The 14,573-nt window shown below is 33.7% G+C and overlaps 1 protein-coding gene across 1 annotated transcript; it reads left to right on the top strand.

The window, feature by feature from the left end:
- The first annotated feature begins 886 nt into the window (after window positions 1-886).
- Window positions 887-14,062, top strand: LOC106127212 (peroxisomal acyl-coenzyme A oxidase 3). Its single transcript, XM_013325273.1, has 13 exons — window positions 887-1,071; window positions 1,232-1,364; window positions 2,671-2,832; window positions 3,270-3,428; window positions 4,983-5,130; window positions 7,811-7,985; window positions 10,294-10,436; window positions 10,659-10,792; window positions 11,160-11,282; window positions 11,460-11,579; window positions 11,758-11,992; window positions 12,312-12,751; window positions 13,442-14,062. The coding sequence occupies exons 2-13, from the start codon at window positions 1,236-1,238 to the stop codon at window positions 13,535-13,537; spliced, it is 2,064 nt and encodes a 687-aa protein (XP_013180727.1). The 5' UTR covers window positions 887-1,071; window positions 1,232-1,235; the 3' UTR covers window positions 13,538-14,062.
- Window positions 14,063-14,573: the final 511 nt, after the last annotated feature.

The following is a 14,573-nucleotide window of genomic DNA, read 5'->3' as shown; positions in this document are numbered from 1 at the left end:
CGTCCATACATGTTAACATTCGAATTTACAAGTAAGAAGATAAGATTCGAAGGTGGTTATAATACAAGTAAGAGAGCGTTGGTAGCTCAAGGGTTAAGAACTTGACTTGTAATCTGCAGGAGCTGGATTCGAAATCCTCCATGTGTTTTTCGATTTTCGATTTATACATGTGTATTTATCCAACGTTTCTCACGGTGAAGAAAAACATGATTATGCAACCTGCACATATCAGCAAAGAAATTTCAACGACATGTGTATTCCTGGGAGGAAAAGGCGGCGACGCGACTCGCCACACGCCACGTTCATAGGAACGTGACCACGGACCGGGAATAATCTCGGAATGACGAAAAGTGGTCCGTGGTCTTTGCCTGCCCCTCTGGTTACAGGGGTGAGTTGTGAGAGATAAGATTCGAAAACGGTATACTTGTCTAATAACAAATATGTTGGTAAGGAAAAAGACAAAATTGGACTTGTGGCCATTCTAATGTAATTTATTATGATAACAAAATTTGGAATGATTTCAGATTTCAAAAACGTACCTACAATATAGAATAGGATGTTTTATTAACCTTTCACAAAGTATTATATGTATATATATTGTTAACCCTTTTTGCACTACTCCTTGAAAGATCTGTTTTTAAATGGTCTATGATTCCAGTCTTATAAAGTTAAAATTGTTTAATATAGAAACCTGGTCATGAGGTCGTCACAATCTCTATTGACATTGCAATACTTTACATCTACGTCAATACATAAAACGAATTATTTAGTAATAAATAATCTGTGGTTTATAACGTATCACCTGTGCTTGTCATGCTGTCAGCTGTCATTTGTCTTTGTCACATCAACTTCAAACTAAACTGTCAATTCTGATGAACTGTCAGATTGTAGAAACCGAAACGGAACGATATTCGTCCAATTGAAGCAATTAATAATTGACTTATCACAATTCAGGACAGACGTTTCCTCGCTTTTAAGGCACGCTGTTCAATGCTAATTTTCAGTCTCGTTTAAACTGGCAAGGCGTTACTTGTAAACTCAAATAGTAACAGCATTTCAATTTACACAAAGGTAAGTAACTCCTTTTCAACAATTGCTTTAAATTAATTACATTAATTCTTGAAAATATACCTGACATATATCATCTATTTAATCCTATAAGATAACCTATTATTTTTTAATAAAATTTAAATATTACAACGGAAGTTTTACATTGATAATGTTTTTTTAGAAAAATGGAAGATCTTAGTTTTATCCCGGATATCCTTAGCGGGCCTCTGGATGTTTATAGAAACACCGCATCGTTTAACTGGAAACGCCTTAAACTGTCTTTGGAAGGAGACCTCGAATTGTTAAAACTTAAGGTAAGATATTTAAAGCAATTTATTTTAATTTTCAATACATGATATTATACTAAGAACAATATTATTTAATTATTTGTACCTAGTTCACACAGAAATTGGCGAATTACGTTATTTTTAAAATGTACAATAGATATTTTGAAAGATATAAAAGTTTGGTTTGTTCAAGTCTTAGTTATTGCTTCATAATATTCTTAATGGTCCATTAGACTTGACTAATGATAATTTAAGAATAAGAATTTGTGAGAAATCTTTAAATAATTTGGTTGTTGGCCTTGATACAAGTTATAAAGAATAGATTATGTTACTGATAACTTATCACTTTTAAACAAGTTTTAATGAAGTAGGCTTTTAAGTTTTAAGTCATTTTTTAATTGTTAAAAACATTATTAGGCTATTTATTTGAAACTTTATTTGTATTAGCACAAATGTCTTACTAATTTTGGTATGATTTTGGAAATTAGGGAACATACCCATACTATGTGACTAACTTTTTTTCGACCCCTCCCCCCTCTTTAGTTTTTACGTAGTAATTCATAATTATGATTTTTAATCATATCCCAGGCAAAAATTGAAAAAAAAGTAATTTGGCTCGTATTCTTCTTTATAACATAAGACTGCATGCATACTTAAATTATTAGTGAATTATGTATTATGAAAAAAAACAAGTAACGACTATGTGACTAAAATCTGAGCGCCCGCTTCTGTGACTGACCGTAGTATTTTAAAGACTCCGCTCCTCCCCCTAAACGGGTCACATAGTATGGGTCCCTCAGTAACAATTAATATATAAATTGGATAATTCTGGTACTAAAGCTTTTTAAGAAATTAGAATTTTTGAAACAATGGGATTAAGATAGTTTTTGTATGTAGTTTGAATGGAATCTTTTATTTTTACAAGTAATTGATCACAATATCATACTTAATTTAATTTTGTTACAGATTTCTCTGTGATTTTATGTAGTAATTTATCAAATAATTTTATTATCTGCATGTAAATTGTCATAACACACATGCATATTAAATTTAAACTTGTCAGTTATTGAATTACTTAAAACTGTTATATATTACTTGTAATATATAAATATTGATAAGATATATAATAGGCTATAAATTTAATAAATATTTATATCACTAAAGTTTCTGTCATAAATTCTTTCTTTTTTAATTTGCAAAACCCATTTATATGGTTTTTTCATAAGTTGTCATTCGTTAAATATACAATTGTCACTATTGAACGCAGGTCTCTAATTCGATTCTAATTTATATTTATTTTAATCTGCTTCTGCTTGCTATCTTTCTCTTGCAGTACAAAATATGGCACATCTTAGAAAGGGATCCATTGTTTGCTCACAATCAAGTTACACCGTCAGTTGAAGAACAGAAGCGTATAACACAACTTCAACTTAAGAAAATCAATGAATACAAATTTGTCACCAAGGAAATTTTCAATTCTAGTTACAGCAAAAGGGTGAGAATGATAAACAGATTTTCACATATGTTATCTTTAAATGTTAACAGATTATTTAAAATATTCTAATAGTAGCTGTCGCCCGCGACTCCGTCCACGCGAAATAATAAGTAGCAGTAGACTATCCGTTCTTCTAGACTATGTAGAACATAGTGCCAAATTTCATCAAGATCTGTTGAGCCGCTAAGGTGATGCCTTATAACAAACAGCCATCCATCCATCCATCCATCCATCTAAACATTCGCATTTACAATATTAGTAAGATTAATAAGAATGTTGCCATTTTTTTGTCTAATAGAATAGTTGAATGGCTTGAACCCATGACCATGTGATCAGTACCCTTACCCACTAACATTTATTAAGGGCATCCGTGCAGTGTCATTTCATTTATAGGTATTTCTTTAAATAATCTCTCTATTGTTTTTTTTTCTTAACAGACTAGAGCTATAATGACGATTAACGAAGCGGTTCAATCGCTGAATCCCAGTGTCTCAGTCAAAATGGCCATTGGAATCTATCTGTTTTCCAATGCGCTACTCTCTCTAGGCACAGAACGACATCACAAGTTCTATGAAGCAACTATACTAAATAGAGAGGTATGTTGTTATTTTTTATACTTTATAAACAATATTCTAACATCTTATGTAGCATAGTGTAGATCAGTGGTTCCCAAACTTATTTTGTCTACTGCCCACTTTGAGAATAAATATTTTTTAGCGCCCCCCATATTTTCACATATTTAAAAACCACTATAACTTCAAATTAAATTAATTAATTATTGTGACTTATATATGTATATTAACGGAGAATTCTAAACGAAACCCGCAACTTGAGACCTGCAGCGCTCACAAGGGGGCGTTATCGCCCACTTTGGGAAAAACTGGTGTAGATGATGAAAAAATTGTGCACTTGAGTGCTGCAAAATGACAATTAAGTTTGTAAGATTTTTTCATAATTTAAATTTCATAGTTTAAATTTAGACCTAAATACTGTTCCAAAAAAAAGTTTATTAACAACACACAACATAGAGGTGTTTCCAAAAAATAAATATTTGCAAATCAGTCCAACAAAGTTTTAATTTTGTACATTGTCAATCAAACTTTATGGTCGCTCTGCGCGAACCACCTGGTAGAGTCGTCATAAAGTTTTAATTTTATAATATAAAAAACTTACATAAGTTAATTCATAATTATATCAACTTTTTTAAACCTTGCTTTCAATGTGTCAGAGTTCTTTGATAGTTAAATGTTTTCAAAACTCTTTCGTATTCATTATAACTGCGGACATAAAGTTTGCTAAACATAACTCATAAACGCTTATCAATTTAATTCACAACACGAAAACTCCATTTGTTTGACGTAGTAACCGTACTATAAAATAAATACACACAAACGCAAATTCATTTAAATTAATTTTCAGTATTAATTTTGATGTTCGAGTCACATAATTAACTTCAGAGGTAGAGCTACAATTGATGGGTTCTGAATGTTAATATTCAATACTTATTCTGGGTGTTTCCCGTTGGGCCAATCGGCAAACTGATCGATCGGCCAAATAGAAAAACCCATAAATCCATAAAATCAATCGTAGCCATGGTTTTTTTTATTCTATGAACTCAATCGGCACCATAGGAAACGTGTCTCGTTGGGTCAATCGGCCCAACGATCAACTCGATACACCCCTTATTCTGTTGTTTTTTTTACACACGTATAACTTATAAGCTATTGGCAATTAAATTGTTAAATATTATATAATATTACATTATTTGTTCTGACGGATTTACCGTATTCGTATGATTTGCGTAAGCTCGTTACATATTGTTTTCCTGCAAGATCTGTCATATTTTTTTCCCGCCAACAAATGCTAAAGACAAATTGACGTTTTCTGACGAGGTAAACAAAAGTCTGAAGGAAGTCAGAGGTTATCCCATTCTTTGTATAATACTAAACAGGAAAACCTCTGGTAAAGGAAATAACAACGTACTTGATTGTTTTTGTCATAAATTTACCTCTATTAACATTATATACCTCTTAGGTAATTATGTAACAAAAACAGCCTAGTAAGTAATTTTTTCATCATAATCCGAAAATGACCTATAGGGCTATTCAATCAATCAATTTTATACCTTATCGTATATCTATTTGTGGTAGATCCTGGCGAGTTTCGCGCTGACGGAGATAGCGCACGGTTCGGACGCGCGACTGATGCGTACGACCGCGACGTACGATGCGACGCGACGCGAATTCGTCGTGCACACGCCAGACTTCGAGGCGGCTAAATGCTGGGTTGGTAATCTAGGTAAAACTTCAGTGTGGATTTTATTTGGCTTTTTAATGCTTACAGCGGCTTGATAAAGAATATTTGGAATTGGGAAGCAGTGAAACCTACGCTTTTTTATATATATAACTGACAGATTGAAATGTTACCTTGTTTAATTTCTTAACAATGTGTTTTCATTGAGTGAAAATGAATGTAAACTCTATTTTTAACTAGTTTTATTTAAATTACATGTCGTTTGGTTTATGTTAATTTTAAGTAGTTAAAACCTCACAAAAATAGATACAATGATAAAAACAAGGAAAGAATAATAATATTAGATAAGTTGAGGCGATACATACTAATTTAATTAATAAAGTTTCCAAAAACGTGACTATAGCATGACGTCATTTATTACGTCTTTTTATTTAATTGCTATTTTTATATATTATTACTGTATGCCTGTAATATTTATAATTTTATTTAATTATGTTAATAACAACTAAATTATTAACAAATTAAAAATATATAGAAAAAATAGGTATATATGTATAAAATAGTACAACGTCCTTTTTATCTATTTATCTCAGATCTTTTTGTCTTAATTTTCTTATATACATTTATTATCGTAGTTTTCTGAGACCAAAATGGCCGTTAAAACATATTGTTTTGTCTGTTTTGTCAAAGTTGAAAGACAAGGACGATGATATTTTTATACAAAGATTTTGGTATCAGAATCCCATGGTTAGAAGGAAATCGATGTAGGCTATAAACAGTTCATGGTCTTGAATTAGATTTAACGAAGACTTTTTTCGTTCCTAATTTATAAAGAGTAAAAAATACAAATTTTTTTATACCTTTGTCACAGAAGTGTCCCTCTGGCAAAAAAAATGGACACGCTAGTTACCTCGGTTGAAATTTATGTTGGCAATAAATTTATATATAAGTAAAGTCCTTGAATTAAATACAATGGTATATAATAAATAAGTCATAGGGCACATGCGTATCTAGTTGCAAAAAAAAATCATTTTTGCATAATTAAAACGCAAATAATTTTGACATTTATGTACGTCATGCATGTAAATATTTTTTCTCGTCGTTCAAACAATGGCTTTATAATGTGTCTGTTTAAAATTAGTTTGACAAGTGACGCCTATAAATAATGGAATTAATTTTGTATGACGATTAATGTTATACTTCTTAGATGGTTGTCATAGTGTCGGAGTTTACGCGCATTATGAATAAGTATGAACTATCGAGAATCGTTTTTATAATAATATTAATCGAACAAATAAATGCTTTAACTTATGTATTTTATTACTTTTGGAATCTGTATATAATATATAAAAGAAAGTCGTGTTAGTTACACTATTTATAACTCAAGAACGGCTTTACCGATATGGCTGAAAATTGATAGGAGGTAGCTTAGAGCCAGGAGACGGATATAGGATACTATTTATTCATCTTTATTTTTTCGAATTTATACCTTGAAGAGCTGCTTTTTATTTAACTTAATAATATTATAAATGCGAATGTTTAGATGGATATGATGTGGATGGATGGATGGGTGGGCTACACTAATTAAGTTTTTTTTATATATCCACGCGGACGGAGTCGCGGGTGACAGCTAGTTTATTATATAAATTAGCTATGTCTGGCGCAATAAACTAAAAAAAGGTTAAAAATAGTTTTGTTTCTCAACATCTCAGTTTTTGATACAATGATTTATTTTTCTACACGAACAAAATTTTCGATTGTTAGTTCTATGAGTACAACCATCGAAAATCGAAAATTTTTATAAACGATTTTAATCAACCCATATCTAGTAAAATTGTAAAATGAATTATCAAAGTAATCTGTCTTAAATAGACATACTATAGTATGAAACTAACATCATACGAGTTGTCGGATATTTCAAAAATTACGCTAACAATTTATTAATTATAATTTAACTTAAGTTAATAATTATAATAATTGTTTTTAGCGAGCGTTTAAATTAGGATATTTTCTGCTTTGTTTAACACCCTTTTTCCACCGAAACGACTAGTATCAAACTCGGGCCGCACGCGATTACTAAGAAAGTCGCTACCGCCTATCAAAATATTGACCAAAGATGTGGGAAATAATATTGATAACCAAATAGAGGACACTTACATGTGTCTTACATAAAAAACTATTATTACTTTTTAAGATTTTTTCTAAAAAAAAAAAAAAATTACAAAGAGATCGTAAATCGTACATTTGGATTAAATTGAGACGTGTAAAATGATTTGAATAAGTTTATTAGCTCATTGCGTAGGAGCATCGCGGAGTGTGCTGGGAGGGCCGGACTCGGAACAATTGAAAGCCGAATTGTTTTAACACAAGGTCGGATGTTGTAATCTGTGCGGCAGCATGTCGCATTGTTCCAATGTTGCTAAATTTGCTTTAAAAAATTATACAATGCTATATTTTGCTTCGCTTCAAAAGCTTATGGTTCATGTTGAATGCAATAATGAGCAACATACGATTTAATTAGTATTCACAGCATTGCTCCAGTAATATAAGGAATAGAATTAATGTCAATACATCTTTGTAATGCGGCAATTTACCTTTATTTATAATGACCGAAGTCAATAAAGTAATTTGATTTTACTTTTAACGGTCTGTATTTTACCTAACCCTTTGACCGCCGACCCGGTAGTAGGTTTGAAGTGATAATGAGGCCGGTGCTTGTTTCCAGGCAGAACGTGCACACACACTTTGCTGTTCGCGCAGCTGATCATGCCCGACGGCACCAACCACGGCCTGCACGGCTTCGTGGTGCCCATCCGAGACCCCGACACGCTGGAGACCTACCCCGGCCTCGTGGTAGGGGATATGGGCGAGAAGATCGGCGTTAACGGTATTGATAACGGGTGAGAAAACTTTTTTGGATTATTATTTTATCATAAATCTCATGTAACACCTATATTAACATATATTGTTAACTAGCACTGTCTCTCGACTTCGTCCTCGTGTAATTAAAAAAAATCTAGTTGTAAATGTAACCTATGTCCCGCGAACAATGTAGCTTCCAAACAGCTTCAGGAAACCTATCTAACGCACACAAACAATCAAATCTTTCCTCTTTATAATATTAATCTAGATTGAATATTGCATATTATATCTGTTTTGTTAAATTGAATATAAATAATGGCATTATACCAATACGAATGACAGTGGAATTGTACAGTTACGTTATTTTTAATTATCATGCAATTTAGAAGTATAAATGCAACTACACATAGTCAAACAAAGATACCAGCGGGGCGAGACAAAGTGCATCCGCTTTTAAGCAATTCCATACCGAACATCAACTTGGAACTGTCGCGCGACAATCACGTGGCTTATCGATAGTTATTGTCAGTTATGTACATTTTTGAAGTTTGTTATGGAATCGCTTCGGAGCGAATGCACTTTGTCGAACCTCTCAGAGCAGATGAGAGAAACGCTGTCGTTGCGGTCAACAACGCGGACACTTTGACGTTGACAGCGGGCGTTAGTGTCCTGTCATAATTAAGTTTGACTTATGCCCATCGGGGCTGTTTGTCGGACTATATATCTTTTACAATTTCTATAATACCCTTGAATATTAGCGTTGCGAATATACCAGACAGTCTACGATAAAGATACGTTACGACACATTCTTATCGCGTCGCGTGTGTCATAAAATATTGAATTCGTAGTAAATACAGAATGGCACGTTACAGATAACATTATAATCGTGTTTATATATTTATATTCAGTAATATATATCTACTATCTATACAGACAGGATACGGAAATAAATAGTTTAACACATTCTATGCTACGATTTTTTCGTACGAAGTACTCAAGGCGATTCGGTGGCATTGAACGTGTTAAAAACTTAATAGTCAAGGATACAGATGAAATATTGTTATTTTTATTCCCAAGAACCTTGTACGCCGACCCTATGTAAGTGAGATAAAGCCAGAGAGATGATGAGTCAATGTGAAAGATAGAGACAAAACACTCATCCGCTGGCGCCACCTATAAGCCAATCAAATTAAAAATTTCCGCGACCTTCACCTGATCCGATATTTGAAGTGCAAATAAAACACATATCTGACCTAATTCCATATCTATACAGATAAAGTCAGAAAGTATTAATATACATGTTTGTGTCAACTTGGCATGTTTATACCGCTTACAATTTGTAAAAATTATCTTCAAGAATGGGAGAAAAATTACTTATAAATGTATATATAAATGAAGTTGGAGTGTCTGTATGTAATTTAGAGAAAAGAAAAATATTTTCTAATTTTTTGTATGTTAGCAAGGCCTCGTTTGTTTCGAGTAAACTCCGGAACGGAGATCGATTTTGATGAAAATTTGAAGGGAAGGTAGCTGGATCCAAACGTGCATATTTTAGCCATATTTTTCTTAATTTTGCGCTGAAAAAGTCTCGGACGACCGTCGGTATACTTACCAGAAAACTTGTAAATTTTATTTATTAATATTATAAATGCGAATATTTCGATGGATGGATGGATTTGTTTGTAGGTAACTTTGGCATAGAAGTAGAACATAGTCTTGAAAAACACATAGGCTACTTATTAGATTTATTTTTAATTCCGCGCGGACAGACGCGGGCGACAGCTAGTATATAGGTTTTCACTTGTATAGGTACAGTACTATGAATAGTCCAAGGATTTATGACTCACATTCGATTGGCGATAAACATTGAAGTTATTGCCGAACGTATATCAATGTAGATTGTGAATGAGTAACGCGTTATATTGAATTTTGATAATCTGCCTCGGCATACGTTTGACGAGTCAATCACGCCATCGTTGGCATGTGGAATTGATAAAAATGGACAAAACTATCGCTGTTTTATCTTTAACATACTTGTACAAATTTTTATTATATCATTTTGCACATAAGAGTTTATTTTCAAGGTCAAATTATCTTATTAACGTAAAAGTTAAAGTATGTCCAGAACAAATCACGGTGAAATTTTGTATAGATGTACAACAAAGTCAGGAAGAACACATAGGTTGCTAATTAAATTTATTTAATTCTGTGGGGACGCAGTTGCGGGCAACAGCTAGTATTATCACAATTCAAATATCCTTTGTATGCAAATTAGTATGTTTGATGTTGACAAAATTATTTATTTGCTGGTATTTTATTATAACAATAATGTTTGTTTGCCTGCAGATTTATAATGTTCAATCAGTACCGGATACCGCGAGAGAATCTGTTGAACAGGGCCGCGGACGTCACCGAGGAGGGCCAGTACGTCAGCTCATTTTCAGACCCATCCAAAATACTTGGCGCTGCGTTAGAAAATTTATCTGCAGGTGAGTTACATATCGAAAATTCTCTTTAATTTTTTTTTGGTGCTAAAAATACTCTCATACTTTATCCGTTTTTATGAATAAAATGTAATGGCTCAGAACCCCGTCAATTTTTCAGGTTAATAAAATGTTAAACATGATATTTTTTTCTACCTACCCTCACCTCCAGTTGGGAAGTGAAGGTTGTATGAGAAAGTGTACGTGTGTACGTGTGTTGTGCGTCAGGTCGTATCGGCATAATGCAGGAGAGCTGCCACTCTCTGGCGAGCGCGGTGTCGATCGCGGTGAGGTACGCGGCCACGCGCACGCAGTTCGGCGAGCAGGACAACGAGATACCTCTCATTGAGTACGACTTACATGTTAGTATACTGACTTTTTAACTATTCTATACTGTGGTAATGGTAGGTTCTCACTGACGAAACATTTATATAATATCGATGTAAATAATTGGAGTAGTCGTTTCCTAATTGTAATTATTTATATAGACAAAAGCAAGGATTGGATAAGTCATGTAATTCATTTTTATGTTAATACTAGCTGTCGTCCGCGACACCGTCTGCGCTTTTTAAAAGACTTAATTATTAGTCTATGTGTTCTTACGGACTATGTTCCACATCTGTGCCAAATTTCTAGATACTTTCTAGCAAAGATTTATCCATCTAAAATTTAGTATGTATTATATTAGTAAAATTAAGTGTGAATATATAAAGTTTTGAAAATTTCCAGCAATGGCGTCTGTTCGGGTACGTGGCGGCGGCCGTCGTGTTCAGAATATACATTGAAAGATTCGCACAAGTATACCTCAATATTGTAGAGAAGTCGCATATGGGAGAAAATGTTGACAATTTGGTAACTTACAAAGCTCTATAATATTTTAAAAATCTATTTTCTTAAAAAAAAACGTTATTGACTAATATTTTTGTCTACTAATTATATATTCACTATTGTATGACAGAAGCCAGTTTTTAATTGAAAAAAGTAATTTATAGTTTATGATGTATGTATATGAATGTATTTGTATTTGAGAGCGAGGCGGTGTCAGAGATCCACGCGATGGTGTCGTGCAGCAAGCCGCTGCTGACGTGGACCACGATGGAGGCGGCGCAGCAGTGTCGCGAGGCGTGCGGCGGACACGGCTACCTCAAGGTTAACATCGCTCTTGTCTCCACCCCTCCCCTCCACAACCTCATACCATCATACCACACTATTTTATTCTACAATTATGGGTTTTGTTACCTAAATTATTTTTCATCTTCGTTTAATATGAAATTTCACATTAGAAACAAAATAATTAAGCATTAAAAATATATAAATAATATTACAGAGTGCGAACCTGGGCGACATCCGCAGCAACCACGAGCCGACTGTGACGTACGAGGGCGACAACAACGTGCTGCAGCAGCAGGCCGGCAACTGGCTGCTCAGGCAGTACGAGGCGGCGCGCGGCGGAGCCAACCTCGACTCTCCCCTCAACACCGTCGCCTTCCTCCGCAACCACACCACCATCGCCAAGATCTCCTTCACCGCCACCAACACCGCCCAACTCAAGACCACGCAATGTACGTCATGTCTGACATACATAACAAAATTATATCTATATTTTGTATGTGGGGTATAAACTGGCTCGTTTACCCTTTAAACTAAACTTACAACAGCTTAACAAGGACATAGACCGACCTACGGATGGTTACCAGTGTGCAAAAATTTATATTAATTATTGAGTTCCACTATTTAAAAGCAATGCATTAAAATACGAATCTTCATAATTCTACAAAAATCCACTTTTTATTTTAATATATATTAATAATGAATTATCGTACCAACATTTAAATAGTTCATATAAAATGTACTCCGTTACATAATTCTGTTTCCTTCCAGTCATAATGTCGACGTACAAATGGCTGATATGTTATTTACTGAAGCAAACATACGAAAAATACGAAGCCCTCCTCGCTAAAGGTCTTACTAAATTCCAAGCCAAGAACAAATCTCAAGTGTACAGATGGCGGAATTTAACCAAAGCTTACTCTGAATATTTAGCTCTAATGTTCACTCTGGAATCTATAGAGAAGAAAGAAGAGACGTTACAGCCGGTCCTAAAGAAGCTGTTCACTTTGTATGGTCTGTGGTCATTGGATAGACATTTAGTGGAACTTTACCAAGGAGGTTACTGTGTGGGGGAGGAGCCGGCGCGGCTGCTGAGGGAGGCTGTGATGGAGCTGTGCGGAGATCTGAAGAGCGAGGTGGTCAGTGTGGTGGATGCGCTCGCACCCACCGACTTCGTGCTCAACTCTGTGCTGGCCAAGAGTGATGGCAGAGTAAGTAACTTGTTACTAATTAAATTTTGAGTAATAATAGATCAAATGCGTTCAAGAGCACTATTATTTTATTTAAAAAAAACGGTTAAGTTAGTCAGATTTTTAGACTGGGTAGTTTAAGAATATATTTTTGTAAGACTTTAACTGTATTAACCCAAAAATATAGAACTTTTAGTAAAATATGTGTTTTAACCCTTTGAACGCCAGTGAAGGATATAATTGACTTCAAAGTGGTTATATGTTGCAACATAAATATGTATCTCCAGTCTATTTTCAGTAAAAGTATTTTATTATTTATTGGTCTAGAAGTCATTTTGCAAGTCTATACAAATTAATGTTTTCAATAGCCATGATTTGTCGAAAATCAGTGCCGCGTGTACAGTATGAAAAGATTGACGTATGTTTAAGCCAAAATGTATTTAAAATACTAGCAGTCGTCCGCGGCTCCGTCGGAGCGGAATTAAAAAAGAACGTTATTAGCAGTCTATGTATTTTTTCACACTATGTTCTATATCTATGCTAAATTTCATCGAGATCCATTCAGCTGTTCTGGAGATAGCTTCAAACAGACATCCATCCATCCAAACAATCGCATTTATAATATATACATATCGTCATTTTTTTTTTTATAATAGTGCGTTAATTTCTGAGGAGATTAGAGAAATATAATAGCGTGTGTTATGTTTTCAGTTATACCAAAACCTGCAGAAAGCGCTGGTGGGTCACCCCGGCACGTTCTCGCGCGCCTCCTGGTGGCGGCAAGTCGTGCCCTCCGCCAAACTGTAACTGCTCACATCACTGCATCACTGCATCACTAACTGTACCCTTACAACATTCCTAACATCATACATTTAAAATATTTACATTATTTTTCCTTTATTAAAATAAAAATCTTGTATTTAATATGATTTTTTCAATAGGTTTGAGAAAAATCAAGCATTTAAAGGTTAAACATTGTAAAAACTGTCAATCGCATACACTGTACGATATTTCTTTGGAAATTTTTATTTTGTGTCAAATTTCTTTATTTTGTTTAGCTTATCAGAGAAAATTAAATGATGACAGTTGTTTGTTTAGGATTTTTTAGACTTGATTTAAAATAGCGTATATACTAAATTTGATCAGATATCGTTTGACATGTAAAGTGTGACTTTACATTTTTGTTCATTATCTGTGGGAATTCCAATGAAATAATCAAAATAAACGTGAAGCCGGTAATATATGTAAGTAATTGATCACCCTTAACTTAGGGTAGGCTCCGAGCCCCTCGGTGGAGACGTATAGTGAGCTGATGATGATGAATTGAACTTAGAAGAAATATACATATAGGTGACAAATATAGAATTAAGATAAAACTGTATAGATAAAAATTATAGAGAAATTTATTATTGTATCTTATTGCATGGTTAAAGGTGAAAAAAAAATATTTTACTGTTGGATGGTACAAAAAATTCTACGGGTCCAGTGTGAGTTAAATATCAATTTTAACGTGTTATAGTATTTTTCAAATACCTTATTAGCTCGGAACATCACACGAGATGCTGCGCAGTACTTTAAGCGTAGCTAAACGTAATGGGATGCTAGAGGAGGGCACTACGTAGCTTTTTTTTCTTTTTCTCTTTATTTTTTTTAGAGACTTTTGTTCTTTTGAACATGTCAGTCCCGTAATCAACAAACACATAATCAACTTAGGAGCTAATTACAAAAATACAGTAAACTACACAAGCAAGCGATATAAAATTTAAAAAAAAAGCAATGATAATAACAATATATAACAAACAAAAATATTTACACTTAATTTCACACTACGTAGCTTAAGATC

Source organism: Papilio xuthus, unplaced genomic scaffold, assembly GCF_000836235.2.
Source record: "Papilio xuthus unplaced genomic scaffold, Pxut_1.1 DF824888.1, whole genome shotgun sequence".
NCBI classification, from domain to species: domain Eukaryota; kingdom Metazoa; phylum Arthropoda; class Insecta; order Lepidoptera; family Papilionidae; genus Papilio; species Papilio xuthus.
The sequence above is the reverse complement of the archived record's forward strand: the minus strand, read 5'-3'. Positions and strand labels throughout refer to the sequence as shown.

What these genes read in the sequence shown, in the direction of transcription:
- LOC106127212 (XM_013325273.1), top strand. Translation starts at nt 1,236, where the DNA reads ATGGAAGATCTTAGTTTTATCCCGGATATCCTTAGCGGGCCTCTGGAT. An exon ending in ATGCTGGGTTGGTAATCTAG is followed by an intron (nt 5,131 to 7,810) that starts GTAAAACTTCAG and finishes GCTTGTTTCCAG; the next exon opens with GCAGAACGTGCACACACACT. An exon ending in CCAACTCAAGACCACGCAAT is followed by an intron (nt 11,993 to 12,311) that starts GTACGTCATGTC and finishes GTTTCCTTCCAG; the next exon opens with TCATAATGTCGACGTACAAA.